This window comes from Rhizophagus irregularis, chromosome 1, assembly GCF_026210795.1.
Source record: "Rhizophagus irregularis chromosome 1, complete sequence".
Classification (NCBI taxonomy): Eukaryota; Fungi; Glomeromycota; class Glomeromycetes; order Glomerales; family Glomeraceae; genus Rhizophagus; species Rhizophagus irregularis.
Window position 1 is genome coordinate 1815307 of NC_089429.1, and position 16861 is coordinate 1832167.

At 26.2% G+C, this 16861-nt stretch overlaps 4 protein-coding genes across 4 annotated transcripts; 3 read left to right on the forward strand and 1 right to left on the reverse strand.

Annotated features, from left to right (window-relative positions):
- Positions 1 to 8839: 8839 nt before the first annotated feature.
- On the forward strand, positions 8840 to 9172 carry OCT59_000338 (uncharacterized protein; the record flags this gene model as incomplete). Its single annotated transcript, XM_025326850.2, has 1 exon — positions 8840 to 9172. The coding sequence occupies one exon, from the start codon at positions 8840 to 8842 to the stop codon at positions 9170 to 9172; it is 333 nt and encodes a 110-aa protein (XP_025174009.2).
- Positions 9173 to 9949: 777 nt separating this feature from the next.
- OCT59_000339 (uncharacterized protein) lies at positions 9950 to 11542 on the forward strand (the record flags this gene model as incomplete). Its single annotated transcript, XM_025332288.1, has 1 exon — positions 9950 to 11542. The coding sequence occupies one exon, from the start codon at positions 9950 to 9952 to the stop codon at positions 11540 to 11542; it is 1593 nt and encodes a 530-aa protein (XP_025174008.1).
- An 808-nt stretch (positions 11543 to 12350) lies between these two features.
- On the reverse strand, positions 12351 to 13955 carry OCT59_000340 (uncharacterized protein; the record flags this gene model as incomplete). The annotated part of the gene is made up of 1 exon (XM_025326849.1): positions 12351 to 13955. The coding sequence occupies one exon, from the start codon at positions 13953 to 13955 to the stop codon at positions 12351 to 12353; it is 1605 nt and encodes a 534-aa protein (XP_025174007.1).
- A 189-nt stretch (positions 13956 to 14144) lies between these two features.
- OCT59_000341 (uncharacterized protein) lies at positions 14145 to 16368 on the forward strand (the record flags this gene model as incomplete). Its single annotated transcript, XM_066138761.1, has 2 exons — positions 14145 to 15786; positions 15899 to 16368. 2 exons carry the CDS (start codon positions 14145 to 14147, stop codon positions 16366 to 16368), a joined length of 2112 nt encoding a protein of 703 aa, XP_065988226.1.
- Between the last annotated feature and the right edge of the window lie 493 nt (positions 16369 to 16861).

Below are 16861 nucleotides of genomic sequence, written 5' to 3' on the forward strand. Positions count from 1 at the left end.
ACCACCTAACCTCCAGGCGAATTAGAGAGTCGCCTCGTTCGCTATTTACAAAAGAAATTAAATTTTTATTCATGTAGAATAATTACTATTAAAAAGTCACATTCGAAGAATGAGATTACTATTTACTACTGGAGCGAGAAAAATTTTGTGATCGAAACTTTTATGTAATTGTGCTCCTATTTTTAAATGGTTTGTCATAAAAAATTCTTATAATTTAACTATTTATACTGGAGTTCTAAAATGAATGGCAAATGTCTGGCAATTTACTTAGTATTTGCTATGTAATTGCTATACCTATAAATCACCAGTTTAACACTCAAACTTCTATAAAAATGTTAATATTATGACTTCAAATTATCATCTTTAACTCATCTACATCATTTATTTCATTTAATAAATGAAAAAAATAGTGCAATTACGGAAGTCATATTATTAGTTTATAGAATTAAATAACAGGGAACTAAAGGTAGTGGAGTACAGGGACAAAAAGAAAAAATGAAGTGGAGTCTGTGACAGTGTAAATCTAAAACACAAACAAACAACATTGTACTTATTTTATCACAAGTTTTCTTTTTTTTTAATTAAATCTAAGAGTGTGCAAATAAATATTTTTTGAATAATAAATAGTTAAAATTTAATAGTCATTTATTGTAAATACTAAAAATAAGATTTATTTAAATTAAAGCTAATAACTAAAAAATCTTACAACATACCAATCCTTACTGCAAAGTAATAGTTAAAGAATGGAATCTAAAAATAATAATATATAGTAAAATAGGTTAGAAGACTCGAGTACTCTAAGTAAGCTTTGTAAAAAAGACAGATTCAAGCCCCCATGCCTACTATCAACTGACATTAACGATATATCGTGAGTGATCAAACTCGTGCAGAGGTACTGTCACATTAATAATAAGACATAAGACCCACCACCAAAGGGAAGGGCCCCACATACAGAAGTCTGCGACATAGCTTGAGATATTATACAGTATTTTTCTCATTTAAGGTAACCAGACTACTAGAAGAGGAGGATAACCGAAGCACTCTAGGTGCACAAATCCCTTATACATCCCAGCTTAGTCATTTCCACTTACCGGAATAATAAATATTCAAGTTTGATGTTCATTTTGAACTTTTCTCTTCAAGACTTTGACTAAAAGTTGCTTAGGAGTGAGGCTCATATTTTTTGATATTATTTGTTTCTAAATAGAGAGTTAATATCTTGACTAGCAGCTGAAAGACTTAAAATGTTTTTACGTTTGTAATAAAAAAAAAAAAAGTTTATGCGTTATAGTACATATCTAAAGTTTAAGAAAAATAAGGAATGTTCATAATAAAAAAAAAAGTTTACGCGTTATAATAAATATTTAAAGTTTAAAAAATTACAAGTATTGAAGCGTGGGAAAAAGGATTTTTAAATATAAGTATTAAAGTTGTTGCAGTTGAGTTATTATTAGTAAAACTAATGGTTGTGATCAGATTTGAGGTTCCGATGATTATTTGCATGAGTCATTTGATATATGTATCTATGTTGACTGATTATATTTACTTCGATTTTTCGATAATCATTATTTTTTAATCTATTTTTTTCATCAAATTATTATCTAAGATAGTGTCAACACACACGCCTTAATATAGAATTTAAATAAGTTAAGAACAACTGACAATTTGATTGCTGCGTCTTACCTTTTACCATCATATTTAACGATAAAAGGTGAAATAAAGTGATAAATTTTTTTATTATACTTATTATTATATAGAAAAAACTTTTAAAATGAATTCTCTAATTATACAAGCTTGCTAATTATGTTATAAATGGAAATAAAAAAAAAATTTTTTTATTAGAAATGTAAATATTATAATAATTAAAATTTTTTTTTTTTGATATTATAATTACCTCACAAACAATCGCTTTAATTGTAGCATCATTTAAATTATAAAAAGATTTAAAGGCACAACATTTATGAGAATCCTTCCAATCTGCACGATAAACTTTTCTGAAGCCTCCAGAGCCAATTTCTTGAAGATTATAAAATTGGTCAAATTCATTAAATTTAATAAGTTTTATAGAAATTGCTTCTTCTATCTAATCACACTCATTTGAATTATTAATAAGTTCAGTGTTATTAGGTGCAGGAAAATTTTTACTGTGGAAATTAATTTTACGGTTTTATAAAGGTAGAATTTAAAAAAGAAAATACAAATATTTTTACTATTTATAGATAGGATAGTATCACATGTCGAAAGTCCGCACGAAATTTGAGGAAAATAGTAATTCCTGGATAAATTTGGTAAATGGAAAGTTTCACAAAATTAGAATTTTTTTTTAAAAAAATTAAATATAATATCTAGGTCTTTAGCAGATCAGAAAATTAAGATGGATGTTTATTTTAAATTATCCGTAAATTATTACTTCCTCATTTTAAAGACAAAGATTTAGTAACTTTAGTCATTTTAACAGTATCTTTAAACGCTTACATAAATACAAAAAATTGTTATTATTTCCAATAAATTATTAAATCTGTTTTCTGTTCCTAAATTTAAATTGAACATAATCTTAATTGAAATGTCATTTATCGATTTCTTGTATATAAAATTCATTTAAAATATTTTTCATTGACAAATTTTGGTTCAATCATATTTCGGAACATGTTTAGATTCTCAATTTTTTGAATAATCGAAATGGAGATAAATAATTTAACATTGTATATTTTTTTACTTGAGCATGCATTTTAACGTCTTGTATGATTGCAGTGAAATAATAAAATTTTTGACGAGATTATTTTACAAAATAATATCCGTAATAGTACGTCATATAGGTTGTGCTGTTCTTTTCCAGCATCACTGATCATCATTCACGTTATCCAGGTAATTATTTTCGGTAACTGCTTTTTTTGTTTATTGTATTTACACAACACTAAAAAATCACAAAACTATACGAATAACAGAATGTACTGGGAATAATATTGTAGCTTTGTTTTATTATTACTAATACAAAAATGACAAACAATTATCTAACTGTAACGTAAAAATTTAAAAATAAAATATTGAGTTATTGGAGTAGTAATTCTAATATTAGAATGATTTACCGTAATTATAATTGTTCGTAATACCATCTTTCATTTTTTCCAACAAATTGAAATTTGGCCGAATTTTCTTTAACCATAGATAACCTTTTGGTTTATTGCGTGATTCTTCTAACACCTTTGTCTTTAAATATAACAGTAAATTAAAAAATTAAAATTATTAATAAATGATCAAATAAATAGAATTTGAAGATACCTTATTTATTTCGTGCAAATAAGCTAAATCAGTTTCATAAATACGTCGTTCTACGTCGTCATCAAATTGAATCCTCCCAATAACATGTAAATACTTCAATAATTTTTTCATCATATTTATATTTTATAAATAATACAATCCATTATCCGCAGCGGAAAGTACATTATAGCTGTAACTTAAATATGGAATAAAAAATTTCTCTGCAGTATTTCAGTGCATGACCAAAATCATCTTTTAATAGATTAATAATAAATTAAATCAAATTATGTGTTAAAATTCTTTTGAAAATCAAAAAAAAAAGAGGAAACCATTGAATTTGAGTTAATAACGATTAGAGTTTTTGAAGGTATGTTTTTCTTCAGCTACCATAGGATATATTTTCTAATTACAATTGGGATACGTCTTTTGTGGTGCTAATATAGTGTACTTACAGTAAATCGTAGGATATCAGCAAAGTAGTAATGGAATCGACATTAGTGATATTAGAAAATCAACTGGATATTTAAGAATAACTGGGAAAATAAATCTATTTTAGAAAAATTCTTCGCCTTTGCGTGGTTTCTGAATATTCATTTGGTGAAGCCTGGCCTGACCTGCTCAATGATAAATCTTAAAATTTGATGCTTGTTTCTTAGAAGAATTGTAATTTATTTACTTAAATATTACTCACGCATAATTTTTTAAAAAACTGATATTATATCGCCATATTATTTGCAATAATGTTCAGAAAATTCGGCCAACTTAAATCAATGATTCTTATATATTTTAGTATTTTTATTAAAGTTTTTAAGAGCTAAATAGTAAAATAGAGGACCCAAATATAAATAGTGATAAGTGAAGTGGATAGATAAGCGGTGTAACAAAACAAAATAAATAAAAGAACGAATTATCAACATTTATCCAACTTTTAATGTGTATATTTATGATTTAAAAATGACCCAAATCTTCCTTATTTTATGTCAATAAGATTTTCATTATACTATGCCATAAACATTCCATTTTTATGTGACTAGCTTGATAAAACTTTATCCAAGAGAGTGATTTTAATCTATTTATTATATCCGTACTTTTAAAATCAGATTTTATATTGCATGATGACGTGTAATATACTAAATTAATTTTTTTATTTTACAAAAAAATTGTTTTATAAAGATATAAATTGTTATTAAAAATTTTGTCTTTTTTTTTGTAATATTTAATTAAAATAAGAATCAACTAAAAATGTTCAATTTCCCTCACAAAATTATATTCTTTTTTTTTTATTCAATGTTTTATTTTTATGAGCATTTGCAAAATATTGAATCTATAATTCTATAATCAAATTTATACAAGCAATAATAATTTATAATCCAGATAAATATCATTCTAATTAATCTTTTCACTATATTCCACACTTTATTGTGAAAGAATATACTCTATATCATCATTTTATTCATTTAATAAGTCTTTACGATTTGACTTTATTGCTCAATCACAAACTGATTTTGTTCATTTATAGTAAAAAAATTTTATAATTACTAATTTGTTATTTTTCACTTTCATTTTCAATTGAAGCTCCTATAAAAAATTAAAAATTTAAAAGTTTTAACAATTTTTTTTTAATTTAAAAGAAAGTTTTTATTAGAAATAACATACTATGTAAAATCAATAACATCAACTGAAATTTGATTTATACTAAAATATATTTTATAATGTGGCTTATAAAAAAATTCTTATGATGACGTCATTATACATACTGTGCGCGAAATAATTGCGGTACTGCGGTACTACGGCTAGATTTTGGAAGATCTTTTGTAAATGAATCATGTAATCGAGAAGTATTACAAGCTTGTGGATGAATAGATGATTGTTCATTTTCAACAGCTGGAAGGATGTGATTTGAATCCTGGTTATAGGGAACAAGAATATTATAGAATTAAATGAAAAATTTTCAGCTATATTATATAAAACGGAAATTTGGGTATAAAAATAAATGATTATACATATTTAAATCTAACGCTAATGCGAGTTCTGTTCTTCAAAGTTCAAAGTTAAAGATAATGATCTTTGTTTTTTATCAAAATATGATAATTGCGGATACTATTTCATCTTTTTGGCGAACATACAATCTATAATATAAATCACAGATGTAGCTGATCTTGACATGATATCTCAGTTGTTTCATGTAATATGTCGATATCTACTAATTTTTTCAATTAAATTGTTCATTTTATTAACATGAAAAAATTATAATATAAAAAACAGTCTCATTATTAAAATACAGTATGATTTTATTAATGAAGTTCATCATTTATTGATTTTTTTAGTTGTTGCTATGTTAATCTTACATTTCTGAAGAAATTTTGATAAAGCTATAAAGCTATAACAATTTACAACAACGTATATTTGTTTAGTTTGGCTATACCTGTGATAATAAAAAAGTTTGACTCACATGGTTGGCCACATCAGTAAAAATTTATAGCCGATCATCAATTAATCCATGTGATATTGCCCACATACTATAATACCTATAATATTATTATTGTCTGGGCTATTAAAAAATAATCAATATCCGATATTAAATAATTTACAGTATATAGTTTATCCATTTAACTGATGCTATAAGCTATGTCACGGTCAAATAATATATTCCCAAGTATGTAACACTTATTATGATACCTCTATTATCTGTAATGTATAAATCTGTGTCATTATATATAATTGCTGGAAAAGCTTATGCGGTGATAATTATATCGCTCAAAATTACTTGCAGCTAAATGTCCAAAGCAAAAATATAGTAAATATAGCAATATCTATCCTTTACCAATATTAATTTACTTTAAATTTTATTATTTTTGATTATGGTATTTTAGAAAAAACTTGATAATTTTTTTTTTAATTAACTGTTAAGATTCATATTACAGTACAAGTTTCAGATCAATTAGCTTATGAATCAATTGATGTGACAAATGTGACTCATCTTTATAAATATAAATCTACAATACTAATATGCTGATATGCTGATTTTTTACTGCAAAATATTATATAGGTTTACATTATATAAAGCTTATGTATAAGTGAATACATCAGTGCTACTGATTTATAGGGGGTAAATCATATTGTAACAAATGTGACTCATACATGATAATCTTTATTTTTTTTATGAGCTATCAAATGTTTTTACAAGTATATATACCCTCACTTCCTCAAGAAAAAATTCAAATTTCAAATATTATTTTTCAAACTTTCAAATATTATTTTTCAAATCTCAAATATTATTTTTCTCTCAAATATTAATCTTCTATATCAACTGAAAATGTCTTATCAATTGTGTGCAAATATTATCTCTACTGTTTTCAATGAAATACCAATCAACAAATGCTATAATCTTCCTCAACAAATTGAAACTCCTCAACAAATTGAAATTCTTCAACATCCATCATTATTTCAACATCTACCATTACTTCCATTACTTTTTTACATTCTTTTTATAATCCTTCTCATAAATACCAATCTCCTCAATCATATAATTGTTTTGTTTTTTATTTCATTGAAATACATAATTGCTATACTCTTTTTCATTCTCAAACATCTCCCTTCTCTTCCTTCATATCTTTATAATTTATTTTACTCTTTTAAAAATCTTTTGCTATATATATTATTATCATTTACTCTTTATATATTATCTACCTTATCATCAATTCTTCTTCATCTTCTTTATTTGCTTAATTGCATAATTTATATTCTCCACTTTTTTTATTCTTTCCTTTATAAATTAACCTATTTATTAAATAATATTATCCTTTTAATTTCCCAATAGCTTAGTTACTATCTTTTTCTTTTCTTTTTTTCTTTCTCAATAATCTTATATTACGTAGCTAGGTCCATTGCTTACCAAATATAGCATGGAGACGTAATCTTTACCCTTTGGTCAACTCGGGAATACTTGGCCATTCTTAGATAGATAATTTTTATAAGGGGATCGTTTGCATCGCCCATGAAGCATTGCACAGCGCTGATTGGTGTCAGAGAGATCCTTTGTCTTATAAAAATTTACCCTTTTTTGATCATTTGACCATTCTTAGATAGATAAATTTTACAATGCATCGCCCTTTTTGCACTATGCTAATTGGTGTCAGAGAGATCCTTTGTCTTGTAAAATTTACCTTTCTTGATCATTTGATCTATCTCATATGATTTCATTCTTCACATGTGATACCCTTTATTTCATTCCTTTGTTGAGTTCTTTCCTTAATAACTTATTAACTCAACATTATCCATCACCGTTGGTTCCACAATTTTTGTGTCCAAGTTCAATTCTTGGAGGTGATTTTCATTTTCTTACTAATTAGTCTTTTTTTCAGTTTTCCATTGATGTGCGTGATATTTTAATAATGTTTGATGGGTGCAACAAAAACATGGGGGTCAAAAAATTGTAAGCTTTCTCTCTGGCGGTCACAACCAAAATGCCTTTGAAATGAATAACATTTCGCCAAAGGAAGCTGTTGAAGTCATAAAAGAGTATCGCGTGGACGGGAAAATAAAGTACATACAAAACAAAGTGACCGATGATACATCAGGTCTAAAAGAGGTAAACACTTTGAATAACTTATTTGATTTAAAAATGTAAAAAAAATGGTAGATTTTTAGATAAACATAATTTTTTTAAAAAAAAAACGCAGCACAAAGATGTGATGCTACGATCGACAATGATCAACAAAATACGATTTAATAATATCGTAAACATTGGGAACTGAGTAAAAAAAATTATTTGAAAAATGAAATTTATATTTCAAATCTTTTGCGTTTAATATATTCTTAACTATTTAAAAACAAATAATTTACTTCATTCTTTAATATAGTTGCTTATACGCGATTAAATGGAATTGAGTTTTAATTGAGAACATATTTTCTTAGCTATTAATATTTTACAAAACGCATAACGATAAGAAATATATAATTTATTAAATCAGAAGATTAACAATTGTTTGCCATTATTTACTTTTTATAATAAAAAACTGATTTAGCATAACTAATTTAAAAAATCAACTCTTTATTAGTTACATGGCGCAATATATGCGAGAGTAGTTGACATATCCTTATACTAACTTTTTTTCGACTAGAAAATTTAGCCTCTTTCAATTAGTTAGATTTTCGAGAAAAATTGAATTAATTATGCCATAGCATATTATGATGAATTGTAATTGTTCAAAAAAGAATTTTCTTTATCTATTATTTCTATGCATTGGAAGTTAAATAAATAATACGCGTATTATAATATGTGTCAAATTAACTTCTTTTGTATTTATAAGTATTGTTTTACGCCAATAAATGAACAGTATATATAGAGATTCTCTCCCCACATTTTTGCTCTTAAACTATGATAAAAAAAACAAAAGAATCTTCAAGTATAGTAAGAATCAAGAAATTACAATCTTCTGTGCGAGATCAATCCAAATAATTAAATTTGCAAGAATTATTATCTCCTTCAAATGCAACAAGATCGAAAAGCATACCAAGACCTCAAAATCCATGGGTTCTATATCGAAAAAATATTTCAAAGGGATTAATAGGATTAAATATGTCAACTGGTGAAATTTCCGGTATTGCATCTAATTTTTGGAATGAAATACCTGAACGTGAATCGCAATTTTGGACTGAATTGTCTCATATCACTAAGGAAATTCATTCAATAGAATATCCTAATTATAAATATTCTCCTGTTAAATCTCATAATCAAAATAAAAGTTCAAAAGAAGTCATTTCGCAAAATACTAATTTAGATACTTCGGTGTTGAAAGATTCTTCAGAAATTGTGTCACATACTACTTCGGAAATTGATATAGATATGTCGGAAGTTGATATCGATATGGTACAGATCTTTTTCAAAGTGATTTTTTGGATGTTGATATGAATCCCTCCTTATTTATAGATCAATCCTTGACAGATTCATCGTATACAGATCCATTCTTAATAGATCCATCATTAATAGACCCATCCTTCTCTTTTATCGATCCTTCTTTGATGGATTATTCCTTAGAATTTACTCAAGATAATTATAATTTGTAATAAGTTGTCAAACGTGGTTTTATTTTTTATATGTTGTTCATTAAAACAAAGCACAAAATTGTTACATCTAGGCATAAAAAAATTTTGTTTTAGTAAACCTATAGAATTAGAAAATAGTAGTACAGAAAATTGTTAATTACTTGTTAATTAATTTATATTAATTAATAATTAGTATGTGGCGTAGATTGATGTGATGTGACTCTACCATCGAAAATTAGGCTAAATATTTATCTATAGAGATTGGGCTGAGGAAGTAAATAATACGCGTGTTATTTACGCGTTAATTATTTTCTTAGCTTTTAGTAAAAATTTACGCCGTATAAACTTATCATGATTACGATTATGAATAGAACATATACCAATTATTCATGGTGTCTATTTCATAGGTATAAAGAATGTCATGATTACCATTAATTTGTTAAATTGTTAGTGAAAACTGCAAATCAATTATACATCCAGTATACAATTATACGATCATTTTTTGATTTGTTGTTCCGATATGATCCGATCAAGTGGTGATCATGTACAAATATATAAAAGACTGATCAACACATAAATTAATCATTTGGCGGGACTTTTAATTTCGGAAACTCCTTTCTCTTTTTTCTTTTCTCTTAACATAATGGCATGTTCAAAATTATTTTCAGGAGATTTACCTCACGAGTTATTAAACGAAGTTATACAAAATTTTCATTATGATTATAAAACATTACATTCGTGTATATTGGTTAATAGATTATGGTGTCGTTTAGTAATTCCATTATTATGGGAAGACCCATTTTCAAAGGATTATCCCAAAAATTACCAATTCATTGAAATTTACTTTTCTAAATTAAATGAAGATGACAAAACAAAATTTAATGAATATGGAATTAAATTTGATTTATTACATTCAAATACGTTATTCAATTATCCTAGTTTTATTAAATACTTGGATACAAATAAAATTCGTCATTCTATTGAAAATTGGGCTGTTGGGGCAACAACAACTTCACGTTTACAAGTGTCAGACTTCACAAAATTAATTTTTAGGTTATTATTTGTAAAATTCATTGAAAATGAAGTAAATTTGCATAGTTTTAAAGTTAGGCCATGTGCATGTTTTAATGAAATTTTAGGATTAATACAACAAAATCCAAAATTCATTTGTAATATTACAAATTTTAAACTAGATTGGAGTAATTCATTTGATGACATAAGAGAAATTTTAAGAATCCTCTGTTCTAATTGTTATTCAATTTCATCACTTTATTTTTTTCCATTTCCAGAATATGCTAAGAATGAAAAAAGTTTATCGCAATTAATCAAATCTCAAAAAAATCTTCAGAAGATTTTATTTAGTTATAATCATGAATACACATTGTATCATCCGTTATTATCATTACAAAATTCTAATTGTTCAAATACGTTAAATACAATTATTTTTTATCTTGTTGATTTTAAAAATATAGTTGTTTTAAGTGAAGTATTTAATCAGTTGAATGTTTTAGAATCAATTCATATCGTTTATTGTTATTCCATGTATTCTAATTTTATTCATCAAATTAATAATATTACAAAACCATTTAAATTGAAAACTTTATTTTTGAATGAAATCATCTATGAATCGTTGGAACTGTTATTACAAAAGTCTGGCAATTATTTAGAAAATTTAAATTTTAGATACACTAAACCACGACAATTCCAAAAATTACTACGATTACTTATAAAATATTGTAGTAATATTAGTAATATTAAATATATTGATTCTATTTGTGTATATAGTCAGAATAATTGTTATTTACTACTACTTAATTTAATTAAAAATATTACACAAAAACTTAATTATCTTACAATTACCGTATCTAATTCAATTTTATTGAAAAATTTAGGACAAATTCTTCCTTTTAAATTAGAATATTTGGATCTGAGCCTTTTAAGTGATTTAGTTAATGCAAGTGATTTGGAAATATTCTTGAAAAAGTCTCAAAATACTTTTATTAAAAAATTGTTAATCAGTACTGATATAGGGAGAAAAGATGATGATATTTTACCTTATATAGAAGAACATATTATGAAAACGAAAAGAGTTAAATATTTAGCTTTAGAAGTTTGTCGTGAGGATTTGTTTTTTCAGACGGACAAAGTAAAGGAATTTGCATTACATAATATTTGTGTTTTTAAGTATAATGATTTGAAATTTGATATAATTAATTTTCTAGAAGAAATTCATTAATTATTCATGCAATTTAGATTGTTATAAATTAAGTTCTTTCAAGCATAAGAATTTAAAGAGATAATTTCAATCTTACTATGCTTTATTTTATTGCATAGCAAATGAAGTATCATAGTCAATTAGATATTCTATTAATAAAATTGTTACATATTTTGGTAGTGATCAGTTAGATTATTATGCTTATAAATACTTATAAAGAAAACAGATTTTTTTATCATAATCAAGATATAATTATTTAATCTTAAAAATGAATCTATAAAATATGTAATAGTTATTTCACGGGGAGTCATGATATTTATGCGACACGTCCAGTGGGGTTGCACTGTTAACTATGTAAATCAAAACTATATCAAGTCGTCTAAGATTTTTGTATAGTTAACATTTTAGAGTCTAAATTTATAGATGAAATTTTGATAATAAATTACTATAAAAAACAGCACATTTTTTTTAGATGCACAGATCGAACAATTTCTTCTTTCTCAAATATTTTCACATTTATTAGCTTCTTCAAACTATCTTTACAAAATTACGAAGCTATTTTTTACATTTACTGGCATTTAAAATAAACATTCATTATGTGATAATGTGTGGTTATCTAGTTTATAGCTAACTATGAATACAATAATTAATAAATAACAAAAGGATAATTAAAATATTCTTGATATTTTCAATGATTTTTTATACAATATAAATTATAGTAGAATTATTTATTTAAATTATTGTATTTTAATTTTATTCTTTAAGAATTAATATGATAGCATGACTTTATTTATAGTGATAAAAAAAAATAATTTGAATACATAAATAATTAATCAATTTCATTTATAAAATCATAAACATTTATAAACAAATCATCATAATTTGAAACTTGAATATCATATAATTGAAATTCCTTTACTTTATCCTTCTGAGAAAACAAATCTTCACTTTTTCCATTACAAGTTTCTAAAATAGCTAAATATTTAACTCTTTTCTTTTTCATAATATATTCTTTTATAGAAGGAAAAATATCTTGACTTTCTTCTTTCTTGTTATTTTTAATTAACAATTTTTTAATAAAAGTATTTTGAGAATTTTTCAAGAATACTTCTAAATCACTTGTTTTAGCTGAAAGACCCAGATTCAAATATTCCAATTTAAAAGGAAGAATTTGTCCCAAATTTTGTAATAAAATTGAAGTACCACGGTCATTAATTGTAAGATAATTAAGATTTTGTGTAATGTTTTCAATTAAACTAAGTAATATATTAACACTCTCATTATATGACCAAACAGGACCCAAATATTTAATCTTACTACAATATTTCACAATTAAATGTAATATTTGTTGTGATATATTGTCTGCAATTCCAAAATTTTCTAAATAATTTCCAGATTTTTGTATTAAGAATTTTAAGGATTCAATTTGCAATTCATTATGAAGAAATAAAGATTTTAATTTAAAAGGTTTGGTAATATTAATAATTTGTTGAATAAACTTAGAATCTAAAGAATGACAATAAATAATATGAATTGATTCTAAAACATTTAATTGATTGAAGATTTCAGCTAAAATACTTATATAATTAAAATCAATATTATGAAATATAATTGTGTTTAAAGTATTTGAACAATTATAATTTTTTAATGATAATAATAAATCGTATGAGGGAGAATAATTATGAGTAAAGGAAAGCTTTTTAAGATTCTCTTTAGATTTAATTATTTGTGATAAACTTTTTTCATAATATGTTGGTATAAATAGAATATAAAGTGATGAAATTGAATTACAATTAGAGTAAATAAAATTTAGAAAATTTGTCATGTTATTGGTTATTTTATAAACATTAATTTTAAGATGTTTAATATTACAAATGAAATTCGGATTTTGTAAAATTAATTCAATAATCAAATAAAAGTGATCTGTAGTCATTGTAACTTCAAAACTATGCAAATTTACTTCGTTCTCAATGAATATTAGAAATAATGACTTATAAATTAATTCTATAAGTGAATATAATAAAATTGTATCTCGTATGGAATAGCTAGAATATTGCTTTTCAGTTGTTGAAGATTCAACAGTTGCAATCCATTTTTCAATAGAATTACAAACTTTTGATACATCTAAACGTTGAATGAAACTAGGATAATTAAATAATGTATTTGAAGGAAATAAGTCATTATGAACTACGTATTCATTTAATTTTGTTTTATAATCATCATTTAAATTGCGTAAATAAATTTCAATAAATTGATAATTTTTAGGAAATTTAATTGAAAATGGATCTTCCCATAATAATGGGATTGCTAAACGACACCATAATCTATTAACTAATATACATGAACGTAATGTTTTATGGTCATAACGAAAATATTGTATAACTTCGTCTATTAATTCAGGTAATTCTCCTGAAAATAACTTTGAACACGCCATATTAAGCGAAAAGTAAGAAGAAAGAAAAAGGATTCCGAAATTAGAAATTACGTCAAAATATGAAGTAGGGATTAGTTATGTATCATATGATTTGTACATATGATCTACTTTGCTATAAAAAAAAAAAACTCTCTCCTGCATAAATCGATTTTCATAAGAATCCGCAGCAAAATAAAATTTACTAGAAATATGGGTATAACACCGTCAAGAGAAGACTTCGTAGCCCTAGAAGGATACGCAAAAAAAAGCGAAGAAGAGCGCAGAGCAATAATACAAAACGCGGGAATGGAAATAACCGATAACGACAAAGAGATAGCACAATTTTTGGGTTCAGAAGACGAAATACTAGGTTGTTTTATTAGGGGAATAATCACGATATGCTTAAGACACTTTAACAACCAAAGAACAAAAGAATTTAACGAATACATAGAAGATTACAAGACAGCAACAAACGATATGATACAACAAAAAACTGTAGAAATGAACGAATGGGCCCGACTAAAAGAAGAACAATGGAACATCAAAGAAGAATATTATTTCAAAAATACATCGATAAAAGCGCACCAAATACAAACCGAACTAGGAGCGGTAGATAACGAAGACAGGATAAGGATAGAAAAACAGGAAAAAGAGAAAATTATGAATGAATGTAGAAAGATAACTATGAACAACCTCGACGAGGACAGCGACAAAGACGAAGAGATAATTCAACATACGTGGGAAATAGAAAGCAACACACCCAGTGAAGAATCATGGGACGAAGGGAAAATGAACCAAAAATACCACGTTTACAACAATGCATCACACCAGACAAATGAAAACACCAATAATACTTCGAGAATGCAGGTCGAGAATAAAAATAGAAATTTTACAAAATCAAGAGACCAATCATTAACAATGGCGATCACTGCCGATCACAACATGGGAGAAAAATCTAATAAAAGTAAAGAGTCCGTGCATCAACCAAAATCGGAAAAAGATCTGAAATATTTCGCAGGACTTTTTACAGTCCAAATAAGGGATGGACAAACTGACCAATCGATAATAGATTATCTCAACACCAATAAAATTTTAGAATATCACGTGAACACACTAGGTAGAACTACTCATCACGGCAACGAATACACGTACTTAGGCTTTTTCACAGAAGCAGCGAAAAACGATTTTATAAACGACGGAAGAATATTGGGAACGATAGGAAAATTCAGAGATCTAGAATGGTTAAATAAATTGAACAAAACAATCATCATATCAGCAACCGGAATAGACGGAGAAAACACAGATATCAACGAAGTTATCCAAGCAATAGAAGACAAATTAGGTAAACTCAAAAACGTAACACAAAAAACAGGAAATGGAAAATGGATAAGTATGAAACTAGAAATGGACATTAAATGTACAGAGGACGAACTATTTAACACCTGGGGAGTCCTAGTCAAAAACAAAATGATAAAAATCGAACCAATGAATTACAAACATCATATAACCAAACAACGAGGAAGAATTATGGCGGAAATACTCGATATACCTAACGAAATCGATGAAACAACATTCTCAAAAATACTTAACACTACCAACGCAAGATATTGGTTCAAAACCAACAACAGGATGAAAGGAACATACAACATGAAAATATACTTCAACAACGATGAAGACAGAAAACAAGCAATTAACAAAAAAATCAAAATCGACGGAAAGATTTTTACTTGGTTTTTTCGGACTGGACCGGGAAGACAGAATAATTTTCGTAATGAAAGAAGAAATGATAATGGATTTGGCAAACGATTTCAACAAGAAATGTACGATGGAAGAAAGACCGGAAGATCCAGATGTAATATATGCAAAAGGAATAACCACATCACAGACGAATGTTATTTCAACAATAGAAACAGAACACATGAAAACAGAAGAAACTGGAACGACAACTGGAATGAAACATATAGATATAGAAAAGGTAGATACGACAATGAAGGAAAGTTCAGATATGACACGCAACAACAACAATTCAGTGATCACGACGATAACAGATACAACGCCTACACCAACAGAGGAAAACAAATACACTCAAGAAGAAGATTCAACAACAACATTAACAGAGAAAATGGCAGAGATGAGACTAGAGGAAACCGACAAAGTTTTTACCACCAACAACAAAGATATAATGGATACAATAACCATAACAACAACGGTCACAACACAGAGAGATACAACGAGAATGGAAAGAACAACTACAACGGATACAACAGAGATTGGAATGAAGGAAACAGTTCCAATGATAGGCGTCGAATGGCTAGACGCTATTGACCGGCAACTATACCAAAACACAACAACAGAAGAAGAAAATGAAGAAAAAAGAGGCGTAGGTGAAGAAAATTTTAAAAGAGAACGAAGAGGAAAACATCACAACAAATAAAACAAAAAAAGGAAAAACTTACATAAAACAAAAACAACAAGAAAATAATAAGAAAAAAGAAAAACATAACAAACTAAAAATAGGTTGTATAAACGTAAGGGGGATGAACGATACAAAAAAACAAGGCGATATAAGAAAATTTTTATCAAAAGAAAACTGGGATATAGCAATAATTAATGAAACTAAACTAAAAGAAGCAAAAGGTAAATATATATACAAAGGCTGGGATAAATACAAATGCATTAACAGTAGCTACAACAACGAAAACAACAAGAATGGAATAATAATAATGATAAGAAGAGATATCTACGATAGAGGATATAAGATAGAAACAATCAACGGTCACGTGATTAAATTCGACTTATTATTCAAAGGAAATCAGAAAAACATAAGAATCATAGGAATATATAATCCAAATAACGACAAACCAACTACGAATAACATAGAAAAACATTTGGCAAAATGGATGAACGAAGCAATAAACCTAGAATAT